The 27,186-nt window shown below is 49.7% G+C and overlaps 1 protein-coding gene across 5 annotated transcripts in view; it reads left to right on the top strand.

The window, feature by feature from the left end:
* Positions 1-10,658: 10,658 nt before the first annotated feature.
* The window catches only part of LOC120833175 (latent-transforming growth factor beta-binding protein 2), a 60,092-nt gene continuing 43,564 nt past the window's right edge, over positions 10,659-27,186 (top strand). For all 5 annotated transcript variants that reach the window (XM_078089383.1, XM_078089386.1, XM_078089382.1 and 2 more), the window contains exons 1-3: positions 10,659-11,623; positions 13,919-13,992; positions 21,693-21,957. In XM_078089383.1, coding sequence (XP_077945509.1) covers positions 11,196-11,623; positions 13,919-13,992; positions 21,693-21,957 — 767 coding nt within the window. In that variant the 5' untranslated portion in view covers positions 10,659-11,195. The remainder of the gene's footprint in view (positions 11,624-13,918; positions 13,993-21,692; positions 21,958-27,186) is intronic.

The raw sequence follows: 27,186 nt of genomic DNA on the forward strand, positions 1-27,186 counted from the left end.
TGGACTCGAGTATCGAAGAGCAACCCGTATTTGAAAGTGAACCGCCGTGTGGGTCTGTGGTTTTGGGCCACAACAATGGCAGAAGCTTGTCATCTTTTGACTTAAAAGTCGCCGCAGGAAGTTTTTTTCCAACTCTTGACTGCCTCCAGTTAGAAGAGGACGAGGTTTTCAATGAGTTTCACCGACCACAGCTGCGCGAGCACAACAATAGCCACATCTGGCCGGCACATTCGCCGCCTCCTTTTGTGTACGGATCGGCTTACGGTGTGTTTACAGCGCAGAGCCACATATCACCTCCACCTTCGCCGCACCGTCCCATCTGTTGAAAGGGGAACTGCGCCGACAGCGGCATCAAAGACGAGAGCGCAAAGCTGATTTTGCGTTTGCGTGAGCGGAAGAAGCGCGTGACAGCCCGCGGACCGGTGAAACCACGTCACGCCACATGCTGTTGCATTTACCGGAAGGGGAGCCGCCGGGACGCAGTTCAGTGTGAAAGAGAAGAGAGGTGCAGCACACCTGCTGGAAACCGCTGATTGAGGGGCCGCGCGTGTTCCTGTCTCCGCTGCGGCGGTCTCTGCCAGGTCACTCTGGATAGAGATGGTCTTCACAGGATGGACCACCCCGTTGAGACGGATGGAGGGAGGGAGGGAGGGAGGGTGGTGCAGGCCGAGGCTCTGTTTGAACTGACGGAAGGATTTACTGCATCCTATCGGCTCGCCCCTTCCAGAGCACGACGCTCGCTTCAGATAGAGGGCCGGCCCGCCGCCCCCCTTATTGAAGATGAGACGGCTGCTTTTATTCGCGGGGGCGGCACGTCCTCTGCGCCGTCATGGCCTCGTGTGTCTGAGTCCTCTCTCCCGCGGGTCCTCATGATGTGACTCACCCGGGCTTCCCCTCCGCTCTCCCTGCAGGAGCCCCTTCCTGTTTAAGGGTGTCAGCCACCCAACGGGATGATGAGGAAACCATCCTTGGGGGGGGCGTCAAAGGCCACAGACCAGTGAGGACATGAGAGAGGCCACGGACGTGGCGGAGAGTGTTTGCTTTGCGCCGAGCCGTCCCGAGGATCTGCCCCCCCTTGCGTATTTTCCTTTTCACGGTGACTCGCTGAAATGAGGCCGTGCAGGTCGAACTCCCATCACGGGTCATCGCGCTGTTCTCTCAAGGCCTGTGAGTTTAAAGACCCGTTTGCTTCTTCTGGTTTACCGGACACGTGACACGTGTTTTTTGACGGACGCGTCAAGGGAAAAGACGACAGGCCGACGCTGACATGTGACCTGCGATTAGTTGGCTTCGTTCAGACACACCTGGAGGACGGGAGAGCAGGACAACCCTTTAAAGTCACCGTGCAATCGCTTTGTTTCTTGCTTCAAGTCGTCCATTCCAGACCACAATCAACACGTCGAAGCCGCCGCTTGCTCCACAAGGACGTAGACGGTTGGTGGGAGAGGCCCCCGCGCTGTGCACGGACTGTGGTCGAGATACTTTCCATCCGCCGGATTAATCCGGGATCTGTTGGCAGTCATTGCAGAATGCAACAGCAAGATTTTTGTGGCAAAGTAAACATTACATCAGCAAAGAATTCGCCCAGAAAGACCTCTCCAAGGACGCTTTGCATGGAAATGAACTTCCAAGTAAATATAATGTGTAACTTAAGTTTCCAGTCGGAATCCGCAGACACCCCGTGTTTATTACCACATTAATATGAAAACCTTCCATTTTTTTCTTCCTTTCTCTAAGTATGAAAATGACACCATGAAAGCTGCTATGCAAAGATGAGTTCCTGGGTGTTTGCGACAAGGAGATTGAGCTATTTTCTGGTCAGTCTTGTGATTAACAGCCTCCAGGTTGTCTCCAGATGTAGCTCGGCCTCAGGCACACGTTGAGTACATTTTTTGATGAAATCCCCAAATAACAGAGTGACCCTATACGACTCGATCCATCATCATAAGCGATGACGCAGTGATCTAATAAGTCGATCCGACTCCTTGTTGCAAACATGGAACCGTTCTTCATGCTAAATGGTGGACAGATGTTTTGGGGCCCCCTGTAAGCACTCACGGCCAATGATTACCGAACTTCTAATCGCACACTATCAGCGCGTGGGATGAAAACAAGAGGGCGGTGGGAAACAGTAGTAGGAGGGATTGGACCGTCGCGGCCTCTAATATTAGCCAGGCCATCGAGACGGGTTGGAACGAAGCCTCGTCGTTCTATTGAAACTGTTTACTTTCCGCGGGGAGGCGCGATCGATCGACCGACAACAAACAAAGAGTTGTTCATCGCCACCGCCTGCAGCGTGCGATCGCATTCCCCATTTGCCCTATTTTTTAAAATCCCATGCAGCCTTTAAGATAATTAAGATGAATAACCAAATGGGACATATTTTAAGCATAGGTTGCCCTGAAATCTATCAAAGCGCCCCACGCAGTCTTAATATCCAATCCCTGTGATTGATTCCTCTGGCTTATCTTATGTCAAGGGTCGATGCAGTAAAGTAGAAACAGTTGAAGGATCATTTTACGCCTTTAACAGCTTTTGATAATTGTCACGTCACTCACATGGATCGTTCTACTCATTAGTCGTGCTGTTTTTATTTATTTAGTCACTTACCCCTCAGATAAACGCTGTTGTGGATTCTGCCAAGACTGTCCAGGAAAAGTTGGAGCCCGGGTACTTAATCCGCACATTACAGGAACACTTACTCCCTCATCTTAGTCAATTCACTCCTCAATGACAGAGAGACAGTTCAACCTTTGCACGCACTTGTTCTCATTCTTCACTGCATTACACGTTGCTGCCGTCATGCGTGTAACATTTATCACGGCGATCAAATAAAAGCGGAAACTCTTCTCTTATGTCTGAATTTACCTTGCTGATGAATATGCTGTAGCTGCAGTTAAGTGTGTATTTGAGAAGCGGTAGTCCACTGTATGTTCAGCCACTCAAGTTAAATACTTAATTTCAACTTGTATATAATTACTCACTTCCACTGTGCTAATTATATCTCACTACATCTATGAAGAAAAGGCCTTTTCGTGTGTGATTGCAGTTAAGAGGAAGGCTAAAAGCCAAGAATAAGTCTAGCAAACAACCTTTTCCTACAGATCTAACAAAACAGAATGTTTAAATAATTGGAGGTACTAGGAGGCTTCCGCCAGGCCAGTTGCTTCGCCATTTTCCAGCCGTTGTGCTTAGCTAAGCAAAGCTAACCCACTTTGACCTAACGGACTAACCTGGGAGTGGTATCTGTCCGATTCCCCCGCCTCCCGTCTCCGTATCCGATGCATCTCGCACACTTCACACCCCGACCCGGCGGCCGCCCGCTGCACAGCGTTCGCCTCCTAGGCGAGGAGGTGTGCACGTAGACGCCCCCCCCCGCTCGCGGTTGCCGTGTGAAATCACGGGGATCAGCGGGACGAGTAAACTCACCTCTTCTGGCACTTGAAGCTGTTTGGCAGCATGTCTGTCTGCGGGCTTATTAAAACTTGGCTCCCTAATGAACGTTGGCCCCTTGAAGCCCGCTGAGTGCTCAGCGCTGCTCAGGAGACGGCGCTCTGGACACACGGGGCCTCTCTTCCTGCTCCCCGCCGAGCGCTGCAGCGGCAGGCCGGGGGAAGAGTCGTATAAACACTTTTACATTACAGTGAACTGGAATGTTAACAAAAGACAGTCGGCGGGATGAATTCCGCCTCCTTTTGTGTCTTATTTTCTGAGGAAAATGAATCTAACGGCCGATGGGGAGGGCGGTTTTATTGGCTCTGGCATTTTTCTGTTTAAACGTTTTTTTGGCGTTTTGTCGTGTTGTCATCTTCGGCCTCGGGTGTTTCAAAGCCCGCTGCGGCGGCACGGGAGAGCGGGATGAGAAAGCGCTGCCGTGACTTCACACTCAATTGTGGACACGCCAATGTATGTGCGCGCGCGCGTGTGTGTGTGTGTGTGTGTGTGTGTGTGCGCACTGACAGAACAGAGTGTGATGTCGGCTTGTAGACAGAGTTGCACAAAACACATCCAGCCCAACAGCTCCCTCAGGGGTGTGATTTGTGAACCCTGCAGAGACGGCACACACCCTTCGGAACGATCAATCAATCATCCATCGTCTACGGACGTACGAATCTATCGATTTAATAAGGCTTCCGTTTGTAGTTTGACATAAAATTCAAGAAAAGCTCTTCAAAGAGATTCCGCACAAGCGTCGTGATGAATGGGGCACTTTTTCCCCCCAAAACATCTGTTGGAGGCCTCGGTATCTGTCCGCCCCGGGGGCGGTGGGGGGAGGGGTCAGCGCAGTCAGAGAGGCTTCCTCGCCGAGCGTCGCGCGCCGTGGATCCCGTGGTCACAACACGGGTTTCATTGATCGCCGTCGCACCGGCTGGACTGGAGTTTGGTCTTGGTTGTGCGCTGCTGTTGGCGTTGCCCTCTTGACCTTCGCGCCGGAGGGATCCCCGTCCAACACGGGTAACTCGTAATTAGCGAAAGCATGTGGCAAAAGACACTTTGAAGTCATGTCGGCCGATGGTTCGTTCCCTTCGCCCCGTCAACGGGAAAGTAGTTTGCGGCGGGCCGATGGTTCGTTCTGACTAAATGGCGAAAAGGTTTAATGGTTTGAAAAATAACAAATTTATCATGCTTAATAGGAGGCCATTCAGGTCAAATTGACCTCCTGCGGGGGGGTTAAATCGCGTCATGACCTTCTGGCGCTCGACCTTCACTGTTAATTGGGGGCAGCGAAGAAGATTTTTCATTGACCTAACCGTTACTGAAGAGCACATGATTCTCTGCTCAGAGCTGACCGAGCGTGAGGCCCGTCCAGCGGGACCAGCAGCCGTCAAACACAAGCGCCACGCGAGGCTCATAGGACGGGGGAACGCCGCGCGAAAAGAACACAACTGGCAATTAGTTTGGCCCAAACCACGGCACCGCCGCTTATCTGGCACGTGTCAGCAGTGAGTCAACCAGCAAACGGGGTTTGTACGCATCATCCGTTCCCAGCCGCAAAGGTTAACAGACCTTGACCTTTATTACTCAACAGGCTGTCTGATATCAAAACAGCCGAGAATTACAGTAAATCTTTCCTCCATCCTGCGTGCGGTCACACTGCGGAGCGGGCGGCCTCGGGGGCGAAATAAAAGTGCAGTTTGTGTTAGTTCTAGAAACCCTTAAGTCCTTGCGTGGGTTCAATGAACAGGCAAGATGTCCACAACATTTCCAGCGGATTGGACCACAAATACGCTAAGACTAGGAGGCATTTTATTTAATCAACATTAAACGCTGTTTTATCGATAGCTGCATGGTTGAAAATGGGTAGAAAAAACAGATCGGGACAATTCAACAGAAAAGTGAGGAAGAATCTATTTTCTGTGTAAGTGGTAACAGTATTTCACAGGCCCATTAAAGTGAAACAATAATGATGAAATGTAGCATCTTAACTCAATAAAACTGTGAATTCCATTTACAGTATGACAGCAGAAGCTTCAATCCAGTTGTCTGTCTCACAGTGGGATGGGATGGGATTTAGAGGGTGAAGTCATCGGCAGTTCGGAGCCAGACGGTTGGCATGAACTCAGAGGTTCCTCTCTCCCCTTTTCCCTAATTTCTAAAACGATCCATCCAGTATTGCCTCGGCATCATCAATGAAACTAGGTTGAATGGAGCTATCAGTTAGAATTTCCTGGGAAATAAGCGCGTGGAGCTTTTTAGTGTGCGTGTGGGGTGATAATTGGAGCACAAATCAATCCCAAATCATCCTGGTGAAGCTACTAATTTGGAAAATGCCTGACCTTGGTTTTCCACAGCCGCCTGGTCGAGGCAACGTAAAGGGGGACTGAAGCTGCGAGGCGCGCGGCCCGTCTTTCGCCAATCTGCAACAAAATGTCGGCTGAGCCGGTCCAGAGGGCCTCGTGGCCCGAGTCCCAACCCGGAGGACCAGGAGGAGGACGAAAAGCCCACTGGGCCCCTGGCCGACGGCTAGAGAGGCTCTTTGATTTCAAAGGGTGACGGGCCAGGAAAATAAAAAGGGAGGGGAGAGAGAGAGAGAGAGAAAAGTGGGAGAAGGAAAAAGAAAGCTCCGGTTAAAAAGAAACATTCTATCACACACGCGCGCGCAATGGCCTCATCCTGCTTTTCACTTTGTCGGTTCTTCTGAGAACCAAAGGAAACATGACGACTCAAAGCGCCGGATTTACAAGAATGCAAGTCGCCGTCGTCTCTGCCCACTTCTTTAAATATCACTGACCGTATTGATTTAAGATTTTATATCTGCGACGATGGTTCGAATTCTGTGTGTCCCTGAGCAAGACACACAACCCCTAATAGCTCCCTGGACAAAATGTAAAAAAGCAAACAAACATGAGTTAAAATTGCAGTGTAAGTCGTTTTGGATAAAAAGCGTCAGCTAAATGGCATGTAATGTAATATCTGTGGTTTTTTTATGACTTTTAAGGAAAGTTATGGAAAATCCCAATTTGACCTAATTGGCTCCCATTGTGATCCTCCCTTTGAATAGCATCTGTCATGCAGTGACATCATACTATTTGTCGTTCAGTCAAACTTTAACACACAAAAGCACAAAATTAACCAAAAAAAACACCAGTAAGCCAGAACAACCTGAATGCAATAATCAAGGGCCAGGACTGGTAATCAATCTTCAGACCATCTGAAGCTGACCAACTGGCTTAGTCCAACAAATTCCACTTTTGGTTAATTGGACAAGACAATTGGGCGGTAACGATCAGATCTTCTTAGTTTATAATGTGAAGCAGCTTCCTGGTTGTTATTTCAAATAACGTTTTTCTCATCCAGTCCCTAGAGGGAAGCAGGAGGGCAGCATCTGCCTTTCTGCTCAACTTTCTTAAATCTCCGGAACCATATTCCCCTCCGATATTCATGGAGCATTCAGGGAGGTTCCACAGTTTATTACACCGGCAGAAAACACACACATCTGTCCAAAGCCCCTCTCGACTCACCCTGAACATCAAGGAACGAGACAATTTAGCCCCGATCAAGTCAGGCAGAAAACTGTCCCCTTTGACCTCGTCTTAAACCTCACACAACATCTCTTTCTCATTCAGTAACCCCCCCCCAAAAAAGATATAGAAAGATGACTGTAGTCCTTTTGGTTTCTCCAGGATGACCTCTGACATGAGGCTTCACTTCGTTTAATGCAGTTGCATCGACTGCGCTGCGACATCTGATGCAGTGATTTCCGTAAGAAATCCCAAACCGATAATCTTCTGGTGTGGCTTTCCAGAGGGGGCATGAGGGTAATTTGTAAAAAGGAAGCACTTAATCCGATCTGTGTTACAGTTTTATTGCTGATTTCTTTTAGCACCGATATCCAAGGCAGCTTAAAGCCGTTGTTAACTAAACAACCCCCGGCCATAATTAAATGAGATAATTTCGGCTGTGACGAACGCATGGTGGACGGATCGCCAGTGCTATGACAGCCAAATGTGCTCGAGTGGAAGTACACGTCTTAAATAACGTCCATGTGACCCACTTCTATTACCCAGCCGACAGCAATTCATTCATACAAGCTGGGAGAGACCTTGGCCCAAGCACGTTGCGCTCATCCTGCTCAATCTCAAACCCTTTCCCTTCGCTGCGTGAAAGGCCTGTTTCGTGCACGCCGCCCGATCTGCTCCGGAACCCGACGCAGGTCTTCTGTAACATTCCTCCACAGCGAAAGATGTCATGTTCAATGAAAGAAATACGAGATTACAAAAAGCACATTTCAACTTTTATGAAGTGGTTCTCTGCCAATTGAACCTCCCTTTACTCCCTCACCCCCCCCCCTCTCCCCCAAGTCCTCCCTGCTGCCCAGTCTGAACAATGTTAGTATTATGTTAGCCGCCGGGTAAATGGGAAAGAGAGCCGAGCGCTTCGATACAAATGGCGAAAAGGTAGCGGGCGAAGTGATTGACGTCCCTTGTTGGCGCTCTCCATTGAAAGTCATCACGGGGGCCGATTCACACGGATCACTTAAAATTCTGGAAGTGAGGCTGAGAATACTCAGTCGATACTTGCTTATAATGAGAGCCCCCGCACACCGGGTGTAATGATACGGTTGGGCTTTATAACGGCGAAACACTCGAACCCCGTCGCCGTCACTCGACCGCTCAGCGGCGACGAGGCAGTCACTCTCAAACTGAACGGATGCAAATGCGTCTCCGTTGAGCCGCTAACGCTGACAGCTTGATAGAATTCATTAGAATCCATCAAAAGTTCCGTAGTTTGATGACATTGGTCCGCAGTGATGCACCAAAGGTTGTCTAGGAAACGATGCAATTAAAAGCAATAATTACCTGGAAAGAAGTCAAATCCACCTTCTGCTTCTTTGTCAAACACGCACTCGCATCCAAGTTGTTTGCGTCAATGCAATCACAAGACTTGATTGTTATTGTTACGTTGACCCTCGGCTTTGCATGAAACTGTGTAATGCAGTTACATTTCTGCTCTGCGTTTGAAAGACGATAGGAGTGGCTCGGTTGTCAATGCCAGGGTTTTCAAAAGACTCTTTGTGTAGAAGCGTCGGTCATAGCCAGAGATCCTCCCGGTGTTTCCTCTACGGTTCCTACGGCAAATGCATCAGATTGGGCGACGTTAAGGCGTTCAGGTGGCTGCCACACACATCTTCAGTCATTCTCCTCCCCCCGGGGGGTATTTCTACAGTTATAGATTGTGGAGTAGCTAAAAAAACTTCTTCTAATCCGTGCAGATCTAAATTTCAAAGGCAATATCACAGTATAAGCAAGATCCCATGGATAACGATGCAGCCGAATGCATTCTGCTTTTACTTTTACTTTACCGCTGTAAATCTGACGGAAATAAAGATTTAATCGTTTGGTCTCCATGTTTTGGCAGAAATCAGATTTTAAGCAACAATTAGCATCATATCTCCGAATGAGCAACGATGGAAGGTTATTTAAATAGACGCACAGAGATCGATGGGGGCGTCACATTAGTTAGGCCCTCCATCATACATGACAACTACTGAACACATAACGTTAGCTTGTTCATGTACAGAATTAGCTATTTCAGCTACCGTTAAGGCTGACCTGTTTGACTAGTACTTCTGCTAACTAATTAACACCTTACTAATTGCTGCTGTGCATTTGCTAATCTACAAATACCTACATTTATCAACGTGCTGGACGGACCTAATGGATAAATACTTACTGTTTAAGGTAACGTATAAACACTCGAAATAATCAGTGAGCTAGCGGTAATTTACTGTTAGCATGTTTAGCAGGAGATTAGTAAGCTACACGTAGTGGATAATACATTTATATAGCCTTGCTTAAGCCTTGTTTAACAGTTGATGTAGGTAGCTAAAAGTAATGTATTTAGTTAAAATAGATAAAGACAATTGAATAAAGGGATGAAATAGGTAGCTAGCTAACAGCGAGGCATAAAGCTTTTGAAATTGTCTGTTTAAGGTAATGTCTGTTTGATGTAGTTCGTTAAAAGTAATTGATACATGTTAAAATAAAATAGCTAAAACCAATCTAGTCTAATACAAGTCCTGCAATGCATTCCATCTGATGGTTATAATGTTTTTATTTTGCTTGTCGTATTGAGGCCGCGGTAGAGGAACGGCTGAGCAGCGGGTCGGCTCACACGGGTCACTGAGCAGCAGGGCTCAGAGTTGTCCGTACGTGACCTTGTGACCTTCAACTGGCCCTGACAGCAAGTCAGCCTGCCGATGGGGGGGGGGGGAGATGCAGCTTCCTAATAGATTTCTCATGGTTTGCAAGCTGAGGTGTATTAAGTGGCGGCGCTCAGCCCAAGTCGCTCGCTGTCGACTCGGAGAGACAAAGAACTCTGTCTCTTCAAAGTGTCCATTCATTAAACTCAAGTTTCAGCGGTAGAAAAAGAAAGTCCTCTTTGAGATGTTTGCATAGCTCAGCTTCGGCCGAGGAGACAATAAATGGGCAGACTGCTACACTCTTGCTCCCGGCTCTTGTGTGTTTTGGATGGCGGCGCCGCGAGTGGTTGTGGAGCTCCGGGACCATCATGAGAGACAGGCGTGCATCTTTGTGGGTTTGATGAGAGGAGAGGGACCGAGCTCACTCTTTTGGGGTCGTTTGAGATCTTACGGGCGAAGAGAAATGTTATGTTTCCAGACGGGAAAGTGATGATGCAGCGTGGATGAGAGGGGGAGATGGGACGTGTTACATAACATGTTTTCTTAAGTTTTGAGGCCTGTGTGCTTCTTATAACTTCTACTGCTCGATCAAAGCATTTATGTAAGCCTTTAAGTTGCCAGGATTCACGTTTTTATCCTGTAAAGTTGTACCGCATCCCTGTAAATTGAATTGCCTCACACTGAGCCTTTGGGCCATAAATAAAACCCAAACCTAGTTAATTAAGTTAATTTATTTAATTAAGTTAATTCAAATCATCATGAAAGAGACTGCGCTCGCATCGCGAGTCATCCATCCAACGTTCTTGGAGGAGTTTCATGATATTGAGGTGGCCTGAAATTGAAATTGAAATTGAAATTGAAATGGAAGGTGTCGATGAACGCGCGGTAACATCATGTAACTTGGCGCAGGAAGTGCGCGCAGGGCACGTGGAGCCAGTGAAGCAACAACACGGAGGGGGGGGGGGGGGTGTTGGGAGGGGGGGGGGGAGGTGTGTTGGGGGGGGGGGGGGGGGAGTTTCCTCTTGCGAAGCGCATTCAATCCCCACACAAACATCCCCGGTGCCTTCAGATCCAAGGAGCGGGTGATGTTCACGGGAGCAGCTGTGACTCGGAGGACCGGAGCGCAGCCTCAGCAGCCCCGCGCGCAGCTCTCTGTGCGCGCTACAACTTTCTCGTTTTAACATAAACCGAAACAGATGGAATAATGTTTGCTTAAAAAAAAAATATATATATATATATATATATATATATCCGCTCTCTCCAGCGCTGGACGAAGTGCTTTGGAGTTCCTCGCTTGGGACTGTAGCTCGTTTCAGGTGCTGATTTGACAACCTGAAGACCTTCTGCGCGGAGTCTCACCTGGGCACGATGAGGAGCCACCCGGGGTTTGTTTCGTCATCGGGACAGAGTGCCGTCTTGCTGAAGTTGTGTAGCTAAAATCCCGGACTTTTTATTTTAGTTTGCTCGCAATATTCTAGTGGCTCTCCGGAAAGCAGACCGCGCGATCTTGCGCCTTTTACGCGCTACTTTCAAAACGTCGCAACCGTCCAAAATGGACCGCGTAAGATTCGCCGTTTTGCTGGTTCTGACCGTCGCTCTGCTGCCAACGTGTGACGGCCACAGGGACGCGGCAGGTGGGAGGAAAGGGGCCGCGGGGCGGGCGAGGACTCAAGGTCACTCGCCAAGGAGACCGAGGGACGCCGCATCCTCTGGACCGACCGGGGACGCGTCTCCTGGCGCCGACGGGTTTAGGACTCTGGTCCGCGCGCCCAGGGCCACATTGCCCCGAGGGGCCAGCGGGCACGTATCCAACGCGGGGCCGGTCCGCGCCGCAGGCGCCGCCCGGGAAGACGTCCTCTCCTCGCCGCGGGGTGCTGCGCGGCGCGCCGCCAGACACCCGAGCGGCCCGCAGCACCGAACCGGGGCGAACCGCCGGCAGGGCAGCAAGCCCAACTCTGCCAGCACCAGGAGACTCGTCGGGTAAGAGTGGCAGACAAGTCTACTGCAAACATGGTTTAACTTTGCTTTATGGGCTCTTACTTTGAAGGGATTTATGTGAAGTATTTTTACTGTACACCATATAGTCCATGTGGTTACTGTTAAGTGGAGGCCCACTTTCTGTAGGACAAACCAAGTAATGATGTGATGACCAAGACTGAAATTGCTGGTGTTGCTCTGTTCAATATAAATAACAACTTTATTTTAATAATATATGTATTTTGAGTCGTGGAAGGAGATGGACACGTTAGCTGAGGTGATCACTGAGCTGATAGCGGAGGTTAAATAATAAAGCGTGTGTGTTGGCGTTGGACTCTTTAGAGACTAATGCAACACTGTCACCATTTCCTTGTGTTTCACTGCAGTGCATTTAAACCAGAGCCGAGTAGCAGCAGACTAGGCTTCCATGGCGTGTGCCCTAGTTCTGTGCTGTTGCCTGTGGCCGTGTGTTGGAGTGGTTCAACCAGAACCTTGGCTACAGGAGAACATTTGAGAATTTTCTTAGTGATCACAAACACCTGTTTCTCCAACGGCACTCTCTCAAAGCAGTTTTTATTTTTGTCTCCGGTAAACTCCAAACAGGAGGATGGATTGTTTCCACATTAAAATCCCTTTTCTTTTGGCTAATCGAACCCTCGTGCACACAGTCCTGTTTGTTCCATTGGGACAACGCACGATACGCACATAATAATCAAAGGGAGATTTAAATCCCTCACTGTGGATCGCAGTCAATAATATTTTTTATTTGATGCTTGATCAAGGCTGTGGCATTTGCAAAATGGATCATTTATAAGGGCAGTTCTTGGGAAACACTAACGGGGGGGGGGGGGGGGGGGGGGACCCAAAGCATGATAACACCAAAGACAAATGATGGTGGAGATCAGTACTTGGATATATCTGCACTGTCCATGATGTATTATATCGTGCACCATCAATATGACCTCATTCATCCCACCTTATAAGTAACGTTTCTTATAACATCAGCCAGCCAGGCAGTTGTGCTCCCTGCTGGGTGCATTGAGGGACTTTCTATTTCTATCTAGTGCATAAAGAAAATTGCTGCCTGTAGTATTGGAGCCATTGTGCTTTATTGCCTTTCTAGGCGATGCCAAAAAAAACAAATCCCAGAGTCGAATGAACGTTTTTTTTTTTTGTTGTTGTTGTAAAGCATTAACTTAAAGTAGTCTGCACCGGGGGGGTTTTATCGCTTTGATTCATTAGCTTCAGATGAATCATCCGCCGCCTGTTGGAGAAAGTGCGTTCATGACACATTTCCCGCTCGGCGTGTTCCTCTCTGTGCCCCGGAGGCACTGGGTTCGCTCTCCTTTCCGTCCCCCCGTTGACTCAGTATGACTCGCCTTCTGTTTTCAGTGCACCTGTCAGACATTTCTCTGATTCAGATAAAATACTCCACCGACCTCATGTTCTGCTTTCCGAAAGAGAAATATAAGCAAGTGTTAACACTGGTGTTATCCACATCTTAACACGGGCAGGAACCTCATTGTGCCGTATAAGGTTCTCCATTACATACATGTATCCCTTGATGGAATTTGAGGGTGACGACTGATGTCTTTGGCGCGCGCCCCTCCCCCTAACGTGTTGGATTTATGACGAAGCTGAGCCCGCCAGAGGGCCCAAGCGCGGTCCCGTCCGAGGTCAACGAGTCAATTCCCGTTATCCTCTCGAATCACCGTGAGTCACACGTCCACTTACTGTAATGTCTTGTGAAAACACGCCGGCGCACAGATCCTGAGACTGGGGCCCTGAAGTAGCTCCCTCTCCCTGCACGAGCGAGTGCGGATTAGAAGAATGCAAAGAATCCACTTCTAACTGTTTAAAACTTGTCATCTCCCATCTGTGCGGAGGGATTTATAGAAGGTGCAGGGTGCTCCTCGTGTCCCGTGTGTCTCACATAATCCCTTCAAGGCTCAGATAACTCTGTATTTGTTTTCACTCTCGCATAACAGCGAGGGGGACTTGTGGGTCCACACTCAGATAGAGTTTCGTGACTTTCCCTGAAATTTTTCATCAAATGAAATGCAATTATAGCGCAATCTCTTTAATTGTTCGTATCGATAGGCCGGGTTCATCGGAATGATTTGAAGCTATAACAGCATTTGCAATCGGATCGGTTTGTCCGGCGACGGTTCGAGGCCTTCCACACTCGCCGTTATTTCCCCGTGGAATAGTGAGAGGCCTCTTTATTAATGAACGCTCGAGACAGAACTGTCAGTGTCTCATTTCAACTTGTTTTTCTTGTATTTGTCTTCCTTTCAGACCTAATGTCTGCGGGGGTCAGCAGTGCTGCTCAGGCTGGGCTGTGGCACCAGGAACCAATCGCTGCATAAAACGTAAGTAATAAAAAGTAGAATATCCCGTGTAAGTATTTCATTTATATATAACAATCCTAAATGTTCTTTCATTCAGCCGCTAAGGGCGACAATTTCATTCTTTGCAAACTAAGGAAATGCACGACTGTGAAGTGTTGAAGTGGCACACGAGTTCACTGAGATGCTTCGTTAGAGCTTTTAAAGTAAACATTTCTCAGACAGAGAGACACACAGACTGAAAACCACCAGAGTGAATTTCTACTAATGACAATCCTGAGATCGCCCCATGAAAGTTTTCCTATGGTGTTGTTGGCCCATGCTTTTCCTTTTTGTTTAAGATCTCCACGTTTTAAATTGCCATCGTTTTGCAGTTAACTCTCTATTTGACACAAGCCCTTAATTATGGGTGGAACTGCTTCTTCTTTTATTTGACCACAGCGGTGTTGGATTTCCTAACTGCCAGATAATTAAAAGAGAAATAGAAGACGTCGTCTGGGAATGAATAATTGGCCACTTATTCTTCAACTCGCATACAGACAGTCTTATCATTAAGCTATTCTTAATAAGGTGCCAGATATAATACAGAAATCAAGTAAGTAAAGTCAAATGTATTCATGGGGCTCCCTTTAGACACTTTTTTTTTTTTTTGCATGTCATGTTTCACTTCACCTTTGCGAAAACCTTCGTTAGCTCCGTGCTGATTCAGCTTTATCTATAAATTTAACGAGGGAGGTAAAACCCACACGGCAGCTGTTATTTTCCATCCAGCAGCTAGCGAGCGAGCTACACTTCTGTTTTGACCTGTTTACTGTTTTCTCTGTACCTCTCTGCTAATTATGTCCCTCTCTCTCACACACACACACACACACACGCACACACGCACAGTTGATACACATTTCTGCCAGTCGATTACACAACGAGCTGATTGGCCCCGTCAGGCCCCTAATTAGATCTGCTTCCCTCCGGCCACGTTCCCCCATTTATTTCTCAACTCCCGGCTAAATGCAGCACTTACCAAGGTGTGAATTGCATCTAATGCGGAGCGGCGGCTCCTCAAATGAAGCGGGTAAATGCAGAGAGTAACAGGTCTAACATGGCCGTGTTAAACAAGCCGCTGCATCTGTGCGGGTCAGGGGTCCGTCCAACCATCTGGACCCTCTTACCTCTTGGCCCCCCTCCCAGGTCTGCTATCGTCAGCTGAGCGAAAGCCCCACGGCCGGCAAGGTGCCAACACAAAAGGTCCCAGACTGGATCTGGGACTGGAAGCCCCCACGTGGAAGACCTCCGTGGAGGAGAACAGGCTCAGGCCATCTTTACTCTGCCCCCGCCTGAGGGGCCCGGCCGCTTTATTAGGAGATTGGAAGCACGAGAAAAACATGTTCCCAGTGGGGCAAAGAAAAGGAACAAACGTGTCGGCTGGAGGCAAAAGGGAAAACACATCGAGGCTGAGCTGCTTCTAGGAGAGCCTCGCTGAGGGGATGGAAGTGGTCGGCCGGAGGCTTCGCCCCGCGGGGGCTGGATTGGGTGTTCAGTTATAGGAGGGTAACAATACGTCCTTGTTGGATTGGTATGAGCTCAGAGGAAACGAATGACAGGAATTGGGCCTACGTGTCTTTAGAAATGTGTTTATGAAACGGTCTCCGTGGGTCTCCGTGGGTCTCTGTGGGTCGGGTCGGGGGCGGTTGTCTGGCTCTGTGCAGCCGGCGCTCTGCCCACGTCCTGCCAGTTGGCTCTCTCTGTTTCTTTGGCTTCAGGGCAGATGATTAGCAGACTTGTGTGTGTGTGTGTGTGTCAAAGTACATTTTGACAGTGTTGACCAATAGAAAGCTTTGATCCAGAACACTGCATTTCCACTGCTGATGTTTATATCTCTTCCAGTTAAGTTATTCGCTGTAACTGGAGATAAATCTTCACAGGTTTTACGCAACCAATTCAGATTTTATTAATGGGGTCTGAGGGCCGATGGTTCCTTCTACTTGCAAGCAGGTGCTCCCGTCAAGAAAAATGGGGCATCTTGCGTGGAGGTTCACAGATGCTCCTTTAAAAGCATTGTTGAGGAGATGTTAACACCGTCCTGACACATGAAGGTGCGTCACTGAGACATCACAACCGTCCTCGCTGTGGGAATCCACGCAGCAATCGAAAAAGGAGAAAACAGCATTTTGTTTACATGAATGGGCACAACAGATTTCTGTTTACTTTCTTATCTGTGGCGTTAGTGTTTGGCTTGCTTCAGTGTAGATACAGTAACCCCCCCGCTGAGGTGTCTCCTACGTCACCGCCGAATTACCGTTTTGAAGCTTTGCTTTACAACGTTTCTTGGAGGAAAAACAATTAAAGAAAGACCTCTTAAGGCCAGCATTCCATCTGCTCTTCTCATCTTCACCCCTTTGAATGGTACCCGGCTGCTGGCTGATGCTTGGACCGGTTACCTGGAGGCGCATCGACCGTCTGAGCTAAACGGGGTCTTCTTTTGGCGAGCCAAGAAGAAGACCCCGTTTGAGAAGCTGAGCTTACTTCAGACACGGTTTGGCTTTGAGCTCAAGTCGACACTGTTGAGCAGATCAGTGTCACATCTTCTTTTTTTTTTTAGCGGGCAAATACTAGCAAGTCAGCACAGTGTGATGTTTGTTCATAAACATTCATTTAGAAGGCGACGTCACCTCTGTCGCATCGGAAATCCATCCAAAGAGGAATCCTGGGTGTCGGCGTCGCTGGTCATGTTGTGTTACTCGTGCTGACGGACAGGAACTGGCTCAGTCTCAAGACATTTTCAGTCTCCAGAGCACTTTGGTGATTGACAGAGTTCGAAGCAGTCGAGAGGGGTTTTTCTCTCTTGATTGCCCTCCAGCTTTCTTTGGCCTGCTGCGGCGCTCAGGGCCTCGTCCCAACCCTGAAATAACTCATCCCCTCTCTCTCTCTCTCTCTCTCTCTCTGTGTCTTGCTTACCTCCCATCACAAGGTACCTAAACAAACAACATGTGGCTTCTTCCTTCCACCACGTCCCCGGTGTAGTTTGAGTAGGATGGAGGAGCGTCGAGGGGTGAACCCGGCTGTGCACCATTACTTTTCATGTCAACGACTTAATGAAATAACATCATCGTCTGAGCGAATGTGTAAAATCAACCCGTCTGCGGGTATTTGTTGAATCTACGTCGCCGTTGATCTTGGATCGTCGGTGTGAATCACGTTTGATCCTTCTCCTCTGCTGCGACATGTGCGAAGCAGCTGGTAAACTGGGGAGGACGTACACGTGTGAACGTTTTCTGACCTCCAAAACAGTACCCCGAAAAATGCCGCTTCACCTTCTTCCCTTAATAGATACAAGCCGTCTGAGGTGGACGCGATAAGAGGCGTTTCCTCTGGTGCAAGTGTGCAGCTTTGAGTCTGAAAGGAAGAGTTGGGGGTTTTGATTAAGTTCCCGATGAGTATGAGTAGTATCTCAAATGACGAGAAATATACAAAAAAAAACCTTGGAAAGACAGAGAAAAGAGAGACTTTCACAACGAGAACCATCCCCTCTGAGCCGAGTCCTCAGCTTTACAAGAACAGGAGGAGTTTATTTATTTTAGTGTTTCTGTTGCCTTCGTTGGGCTGGAGTTACAGCAGTGAGCCGTCCTCGGCTTTGTGTTGTCGGGTGTGGATTTGTAGGGGTTGCACAGTTCACGGTCCGGGGGCACAACACTCCCCAGGCGGCCCCGCCGAGAGTTATGGCCCATTGGACAGATCCTGTAATCAATACACACCCCCCATCGGCCCCCAAAAGCCATCATTAACATTTAGGCCGGACAACCAGGAGTGCTGCGCTCTGGGCTCCAGCTGCTGCGTCTGTTTGTAGGTTGCTATTAGGTCCTGTTTAGGCCCCCCCACCACCCCCCGCGCCACATGTTTTTCTAATTGCTACCATGGACCAAAGTGTTGTAAAAATGATGTACTGTGAGCGTCTGGACCTCCACGTCTTCCTGTTGGTTTTTTTTGGGGGGTTTGTTTTCACTTCTTCATTTGGTGAGCTGCTATAACACGGACATAATGAAGAAGCAGAACAAACTGGGCCAGAGGAAGCTAATTCCCTGCAGATCTTCCCCCGGCGGTAAAGCCCAGGAAGCGAGACGTGATTGACACTTACAAAGCGACATTAACACCCCCCACCCACCCACCCACCCCTTCTCCTTCCATCAGACACACGCTGGCCATCCCGCCGTATATCACCACCCTTGTGCTCAAAGAGCATGTGGAAGATGTTGGGCCGTGATCCCCCCCGGGAGGACGGGGGTTTTGGTGAACACCGCGTTCACCAAACAGATTTACAAGCCGCCCCCGAATCCAGATATCCTCCTGAGAGCAGCGCAGCATGTGGCTCACTGGGAGCTCGGCGTGGGGGTCTCAGGGGGCTCGAGGCGGCGTCGTGGGTCAGCAGGAGGTGGAGCAGGGCGGAGGAGGGTTAGGAGGTTCATGTATTGGACCATGGAGCCCATACTGGAATATACACAGGTTCTACCCACAATATTAACACAACTATAGAGGGAGGGTGTCGCATCGCGCCGGTTCCGTTGGCAAAAAGCAAAAGGGAATTATTCATTTGATCTGATCGGATTATTGCTGAAAATAAGCTCTGTGGTGAACAGTTTACATGAAATATACTTCAAAGATGAACCCAAGTCTTGAGACTTACAAGTGCAGAAGTAAAAAGCTGAGAGTAAACCATGAACGAACTGCACCACGGTCACATGAGCTCCCGGCTGTCAGCGGACCGGTCGACGTCAGCACTTTTGGTAGTTCAGCCTCTTGTTAGCGCTTTGAAGCTTACAAATTCCCTCCCAAAAAGGTGTTGACAAGGGAGACAAGGGAAGGGCAAAAAACGCTCACTCGTTTCCAGGTTTCAGACACATTCCTGCGCCACCCGATCATGACCCTTGGAAATAGCCACACTTATGGCTAAGTTGCTGCAACGCTAATTTCTCCAGCAGTTTTGTCTTTTGTCTTTGGCTTCCCGGCTTCCCGTCTCTCAGTTACAGCGTTGAAAGGGCCGTTAGTCGAGCCTTTCGTCATATTCCCATGAATAATGGCGCATGATCTGCTCCGCGGGGTTATGCTTTCACCGTCAATATTACTTTCAGAAATGTCAAGTTACCCCCCCCCCCCCGGTAGCTCGGTTGACCTGCGTGAAGTGAGGAGATTTCTCTACATGTTTGTGTTTCGTCAGATATTGGTTTCGAGTTTCCCCTCGTTGAATGAAAGGACTGTAAAGACTTGATGGCTTGTGTTACTCTGAGTCAAAGGGAGGGAAAGTAGAATCTCTGGTGGATTGTAATGGGCTGGAAACGAGCTCCAGGTAGGAAATTAGAGTCCAGTGGAGAAGGGGGGGGGGGTGATTTACCCACAATACACACACACACACACACACACACACACACACACACACACACACACACACATGCAAGCCTATGCTCATAACAGGTAACTGTAACCCACGATGGACAATATTTACCCCAATAAAGACCCCGGGGTTACTTTAATATACGTACAGTATTACAGTGCGATTGCTTCGAGTCCAACCAAGAACTCAATGACTTAGTTTTACAGTTCATATTAAAAAAAGGGGGTTATTTAGCTCCCAAATGAATGTGTTTTTTTGTAGGAGAATGGAGTGGCCGTAGCCGCGAGCTCTTCATTTAGACCTTGTTGAGTTTATGTGTCTTAACTCTGACAGGACGGGAAGGAGGGAAAAAAAAAAAGCACAGACCTCAAACTCACTTAAATATGAAGTTGAAGCTATTTTAGCGAAGCCCAAAGAGAGAAATGTTTCCATTTGGATAGTTTTAAAGTCGTATTACTGATTGCTTCGGATCCCCGTGTTTGTTTGGAGGGTTCAAAGCTGCCAAATACAGTCTCCTATTTTCAGACGACTGGTTTCTGCACACAGTCTCCCCGAACTTGGCCGGTCCGCCTTGCTCATAATTAAGGCTGAAGTGGCAATGCCAGGAATGCTCGCCGTTTCTCCTCTTTTATTTCCGACGGATTCCCGTTTCATCGTTACTCGCGCGAAGCAATAATTGCCGCGCATATTTGCGAAATGGATGGAATGTGAGCCAATTAGTTTTAATGATGTGCGAGACAAATCTGCATGACAGCAATTACCGCGACAATGTGCTCGGCGGCCCCCGAGGCGGCGCAGACGGGCCCCCCGAGGCGGCAGATGCCTCCTCCGCCGGGAGGGCGAAGGCCGAACGTCAGTCCTGTGCCTCGCCGCCGAGGGTCACTGAGCCCGGGCCGGGCCGGGCCGGTTTGCTTAAAGAAGGTGGGTTTCGCCGCGGTTCTTCAGCCCCTCGGCGTAATGGGACTGGAATCCGCGGGCCCGTCCGACGCGCCGCTTCTTCCCAAAGCTTGAAGTTGAGCAGACTCCGGTCGAGGCGGTGGCACCGGTCCAGCCTGTACTCGACTTAGACGATGGATCTTACTCCTCGCCAAACAGAGCTCAGGCTCAGTCCTGTTTTATCCCACGATGGAAAATTCGGCTCACAAACCGAGTTATACAGTTATCCGGAACCGCATTTCTCTAAATGTGTATTCATCCAAAAAAAAAAGGGGGGCTACATTTTCCCCAAGAGCAGTTTAAACGAAATGCTTGAACAAATTGGTGTTTCTAAATGTGATTTGCTTTGCCGTAAAGCAGAAGATTCAATTTGTTCGTTTCTCCCATTGTGGTCTCTCAGCGGGCCTTTTCGCGATCCGAGAGCCCGACGCCGTCCCGTTTCCTCGCGTTTGAGCTCAAAAAGGAAGCGGCAGTCCGAGCCGGGGCGGCGATAACAGGTGCGCCGAACCGCCAGCGCTGGTCGCCGCCACCAGCCGCGTCCTGCGATCCGTCCGCGGCAACAGCATTCCCACGCGGCCCCGTCGAGACAAGAGGGCCGCTTGTTCGCTGTAGCCGCCGCCGCCGGCCCACGGCGGGGGCGGGGTTTACCGTCTGAGGACAACGTCGTAAATCCGCGAGCGCCGTCTCCACGACGTGCGTCTGTGTCACAAGATGGTGACCATAAAATGATCTCAGCGGTGTGTGTGTGTGTGTGTGTGTGTGTGTGTGTGTGTGTGTGTGTGACTACCGATAAACACCACGCCAGCATTCGTCTTTTAACTCCGGTGAGCCGCTTCAGATTTAGTTGATTTTTCAAATAAAGTACAGCGGTCACTTCTTTGATGAAGTGTCAGCTATTTACAGTTGGCCTTCGGTTTTTCCCATTCGCTCATGTTTTTATGACCTCTTACTTTTATTACCTTTTCGAGCTTCCTGTGTTAGAGTGAGAGCACATGCTGATTCCGACTGCAGCGCAGTGACGAGGGATGTTTTCAGGAAACCGCTCCGCGTGGAAACACCGGCGGCACTGAACCCGCGGTACAGGCTTCACCTCTGCGAGAGAAATTGGATGAGGATTTAATGCAAGTGATGGTAGACATTTGGACTAAACGGGGCAGTTAAAGGCCGGAGAGAGATGGAACATGACAGCCGCCCCAGGCTCTCCGCTGAAGGAAGAGGACGGAGCGGGTGGAAACGTGAAACTAATGGCTCCATGATTGAATCAGTTTAAAGTGGGCCCGGTTTGGGGGGGGGGATCAGGGATCCGCTGCTACTGCTGCTCCTCTTAAGAAGGGGGCTCGTGCTCTAACTTGACCCGACGTAAAGCTCCATCTGCATCTGTGCTCTCTCTCTCTCTCTCTCTCCTCAGCTGACTGCCAGCCGCCCTGCCAGAACCGCGGCTCCTGCAGCCGGCCGCAGACCTGCGTGTGCCGCTCGGGCTTCCAGGGGCCCCGCTGCGAGGAGGTGGCTCCGGAGCAGGTGTACGTACGCGACGGAGGCGCCCTGAGGCGCGTTCAACCGGGGAGCAACCCTTTCCAGAAGGACCAACCGCGGAGGAGGCCCTCCGAGAGGCCGGCCGCCGCCGCCGCCGCCAAGGTCCAGACCCCGCGACCGGCGACCACCGGGCAGCCCGTGTAAGTGAAGCGGCTCCGGGAGGAGCCTCATTGCTTTGCCAAATAAAGATGGGTCAACAGATTGCAACTTTAAATTATGGGCCGGTCCGAACCTTTCTAGTTGGTGGACGTCAGCGGATGACGAGCTAACGGCTAACATGCATTCTCTCTAATGGCCAGCAGGGGGGTCCTTTGGTTGCAAAAAATGAGTCGGATTGTATGGAATGTCCCACAATCCTTCTAACTCGATTTATTACCTCAGTAAACATTGTGAACAGGAGTTCATGGTCTCAATCAGTAGCTTCAAGTCATGTAATAAAATAGAAAGGAGAAATCCCGTTCTGATGCCTTGACACATTTTACTACTAACTACATATGTTGAAAAAGCTTTTTCAATATGGTATCCAGTATTTTGAGGCTTTTGTGGCTCTCTAATATTTTTTTTGCCACCATTGCCGACACACAGGAAGGCTGACATGAAAATAAGTGGACAAAGTGCACTATTAGAGTTGATTTACACACTCTTGAAACAACAGTAGTTCATTAAGCTCCTGTTCAACGCTGGTTGTGTTTATTTTTGCAATAAATCAAACCAGATGAATGGGTTCACAGGTTAAATCTCTAATACACTCAAAGCTAAACAAATAAGCACTTTTCTGCCATTTGCTGCCGCGCTTGAAAAGGTAAATCTGCGAGATGTAGGAAAATGTAACGTGATTTACCAGACAGGAGTATTAACAGAGCTGGGGCTCTATATTTTCTTTAGCGTTTCCCTTTCTTCTTAGATTTCTTGGACTAACTGTGACGTATCCCACTAATAATTGCTCCGACGAAGGCCTCTTTCAGCAAACTTTCCAAAGGCCGCTAATCAGACGGCCCAACGGCTCCTCGGCTTTTTAACGTCTGACTCTTTTAGTTCCATTCGTTTGGGAAATAACTTTTCGGTTTGACTAATCACGTAACCGTGGCCGGAGTGCGAGCACGTTCTCCATCATGCGCGTTGAAAGGCAGTAATTGTTCTGACGGATCGCTGTCGCTCACAGGTTCAGACTTATCGTGTCAAAAACGCTGCTGCATTTTGAATCCAGACGCAGTGTTTTTTCTCATCTGCCCGCAGGCGGTTAAAGTGCCATCATCTGTTTGCGCGCCGAGGTCTTTGTTCACTATTTAGCCAGTTTGTCGTTTGTCTGTAATTTCCCCCCCCAACAAAACCACCCAAACATTCTCAACCACCTCCGACATCGTCGGCGCTCCTCCTGCTAATTCCGAGGGCCTCTTGTGTCATCTGTGCTTTTGGAACCACGCTGCCTGAGCCGTCCACATGTTTGTGGTAGCTCAAGGAAAGTCTTAATAAATATTTTGGCGGATGGTTCTTGAAAGGGTTTCTGTGTACGTCCTCCTTCCCAAAACAATTATATCGCATTCATCGTAAATCTTCTAATCAACACAAGACATTCGGGGACTGGCGCAGTTGCTACGCATGTGTTGTCTTTGTTCTTGACTCACAGGACATTTCTGTGTCCTGAGTCACCAATCCAGGACAAATCGAAAGAGACGATGGTGCAGGTCGGCCGCCGTAGGAGACGGACAGCGCCCCTGAGTCACACATGCGCCGCGCCGCGGCCGCGTCTGCCCCTCCCCGAGAGGGGCTGTTAAGTTCCATTTGGAGCCGCTTGCCTCTGCTGGGCTGGAATTCTTCTTATCTTATTATTTGTTCTTGTGATCCACAGATTTTTTTAAATCTGAAGAACAAAATAAAAGCCTCTGCCAAAATAGTGAAATGTCATCCTTTAAAGATTATTCCAAGGACTATTTGAATACTCGCGGCGGGCTATTTGAGTGCTCGTGTCATCCGCATGTGAAGCTCGGGCCCTCGCGAGAACCGCCGCAAATGTTTCGCATTTTCTCGGCACGGAGCGATATTTTAAGGGCGGAGCGGCGTCCCTCCAGGAGAAGTGATGGATGCGATGGTCGGTTTCACATATCACGCTGGGCTTCCAGCAAAGTGAGGCTCGGCAAGAGCGACGGCACCAGTGCCAGAGCCCAATTAAGGAGCAGAAAGAGGAGCACGGAGTACAGACGGATTGCTCGTGTTGGTCTTGCCCCCACGAGGACACTGAGGGAGCAGAAACTGTAGCGTGCAGCTGCAGCGTCCTTTCATTTTCCTCCTCCCGAGAAGGTGTGAGGTAGTATATATGTCTTTCTTGGAGCGGACTTGGCTTGTTATGTCAGCGGCACCCCGTTACCGACCCGGCCTGTCAAGGGGCGCCAGGAACAAGAAATAGTGCGGGGAAGGAATGAGACGGACAAGGAGGGAGGGAACGAAAACAGCGATAATAAGAGAAAGCATCAAGTGAGAGAGAGAAAGTGAGCAAGGCGAGGAATTCAGCCTATAGTCTGAAATCAGTTCCTACTGCCCACCGTCCCGTCACCTCTGGGTCACAGCTGGAAAACCCCTGTGCAACCAATGGCTATATGGAGAGATTAAACTCTCCACTCAACACTTAAAGGCTCGATGGGTGAACGTTTGAACAAGCTTTCTTTCTGTTGTCACGGCAAAATGTGAAAAGGCTGTTAGAGGCAAACACAGTTCTTTAATAGCTAAAAATGTGACAAGCACTGCCATGTCGTCCGTCCCGCGGGGCCACGGCTGCCTCCTGAAACGCCGTTTTTACAGAATCAGCTATTTCCTGAACGGTCCCACTGAATGAATCCAGCACATTTGAGAGTGACAGCCTGGAATAGAACTCATGTCGCGATGGACAAAACATATGAGGAGCCGGTGTGTTTCTGGGACATGGATATACGACTCCTTCGCTCTCCTCTCGCAGTAAGCCCCCCACCCCGCCCGGTCCTCCACCTCTCCTCTGACCATTTCAACCGCGTCCCCGACGTCCCAGCTGCCTGTTCTCTTCTATTAAAACGGTTTCAATTTTAAAACAGGTAAATCCTACCAGCAGCTGGCCAACGGATATCTGTTTCCTCCTCTGGCCACTTGCGATTTACTGTAAAGCGGCGTTTCCTGTAAAGGGCTCGTCCCTGTCAGCGCCAGAGATGCCGTAGATCACGGCGAGGTCAGGGCCGGCCTGGCAGGAACAGCGTTAACGCACAGAGGGGGGGTGGTGTTCGACCACCTCCCAGTCCGCCGCATCCACTCCGCGGCCGCTCTGACACCCGTCCTCCTCTGCAGGAAGCGTCTCTCGCTGTTAGATAATCGTCCTCGCGGCAGCTGGCAGCAGCCACCTGGACAGCAACTGTGCTACGAGCGGATTGTTTAGCCCGAGTTTACGAGGAGGAGGATTTTAGTCGAGTCGCAGAAACAAGAGTTTGTAGTTAGAGACTCGATTGAAGCCAAAGTTCCACTTTTATGTCCCAACTGGAAAACGTGACGATATTAAAAAGCAATGATGGTTCCCGACGTGTCGCCCGCGTTTCAATTTTGGGGAAAGAAAGCAAGCGTCGGATCGATGATTATCGCCACCGGTTCTGTAATCGAAGCGCCTCAATGTCTCGGGCCCATTAAAGCAATTACTACGCCGCGGTTCTGACACGGTGAACCTCGCTCCGGAGGGCGATTACACATTTGGTCGCACCCAGTAACGTGTTGCCTTGTTGGAGAAAAACACTGGGCGACGCGGAGGCGAGCGACCCTGGAGAGGGCGACGCGTACGCCTTCCTCTGCATTCACTGCGCTTTTCATCCCAGCTGTTTCCCTGGAGAGGGGCCCGGCGGGGGCCGGCAGCTGTGTGGCGCGTTGACTTTTGCCAGCCAGACGAAGAATAATGTCGTCAGCCGTCTGTAATAGGGGACGGGAGTAGCACGAACCCCACACTTTGTCTCTGATCCGATAAGTGTGTTCTATACATATATATCTCACCCTTCGGCCCCGGGGGGGACGTGTTCCCAGTCTACCACCTGGTCTACTCAAAGAAGACGTGTCCAGAATCGTCCTCTCGTCTCCCTTTTTTTTTTTCCCCCGAGTCGGATTGAAGTAGAAACGAGGGGTCAAAGTGCAGGCTAATTCCCGCGAGGTTGAATGTGAACAGAGCTCGATCTCGCTTATGACAGAGTGTCTGTGATTCGTATCCGTGTGACGGCAGACTGGGAATCAGCTTGAACGAGGTCATGCAAACTGGCTTTCTGCTTTTGGATTGCAGGCGTGTTTGTGTTTAGTTTTGGTCCCGCAAGCCCTTTCCTTTGCACTGATCCCTGGTCCCCTGTGTCTTTGCACTTGTGATGTGATTAGCATAGGGCTTTCCGGAGCACGGCTGCACATCCTGTGCCACGGTTTGTGTAGTTTTGAGGCGGGGGGGGGATATTGTGTACCGCTGTGCTACTGTGGGCCAACAGGTCAAGTGCAGACTTTGTCCTCAGGTGAACTCTCCACTGCGTGACCAATGATGGTAGCAGATCAGGAGTTTGTTAATTAGCGTGTTTAGATGTGAACGTGAGCAGGCTGGACGCGCAGCGATGTTGTCGCCGTGCCAGGGAGAGTTTGTGTGTTTCTTTTCTGCAAACAGAGCCAAACGAGTCCCATGAGGCTTTGGCTTCCTGCTAGGCCAGAGGGAACAAAGGGCCATAGAGAGCTCAGCGTGGGACAGATATGTCTTTCTCTCACTCCGTCCCCGCTCTCCAAAGCCCCGTCCGAGAAACGCGCTCTCCCCACCGGGCCGCAGCGCCAACACACACTCGGCCAAGTGCTTCTCATCGGGCAGCTGTCGCAGGGCGCAAATACTGTACAAAAAGAGGCCCGTCTATCCCGGGATGCACTCCAGCTCCGGAGGTGAGGCAGATTCAGCGGGTATGCATGTTTCAGACCAGTGCAAATGTTCCCATAATCTCCTCTCTTGTTGGAAGCCCTCTTTGGCACAGCGTCGGAGGGCTCTGACACGTGACACTGACAAGCACGGCCTGAGTCAGCGCTATTTAATGGCTCTCCCTGCTGACCCGCCATGTGGCATTTTACTAAGTGAATGGTCAGAGCAACTACAATAAACCGGAGAATATTGAATAGCTCCTCGGCTCACCGCGTCTCCGGGCATTTTCGATTTCCGGGCCTCCCGAACCGCAGCAACCGCACTGCTTCGCTTGCTCCTTTCCTTGCTGGATGCCTCGGAGCTCGGAAAGCCCACATCATGAATGCCGAGGTGAAAACGGACAGGTTGGCGCTGCTGCCGCCGGGCCCCCCCCCCGGAGAGATGAAAAGGAAACTGTTTATTTCGCAGCTCGCGGCCTGTGATGGAGTAGACG

The sequence above is a fragment of the Gasterosteus aculeatus genome, chromosome 15 (genome assembly GCF_964276395.1).
Source record: "Gasterosteus aculeatus chromosome 15, fGasAcu3.hap1.1, whole genome shotgun sequence".
Taxonomy (NCBI): Eukaryota; Metazoa; Chordata; class Actinopteri; order Perciformes; family Gasterosteidae; genus Gasterosteus; species Gasterosteus aculeatus.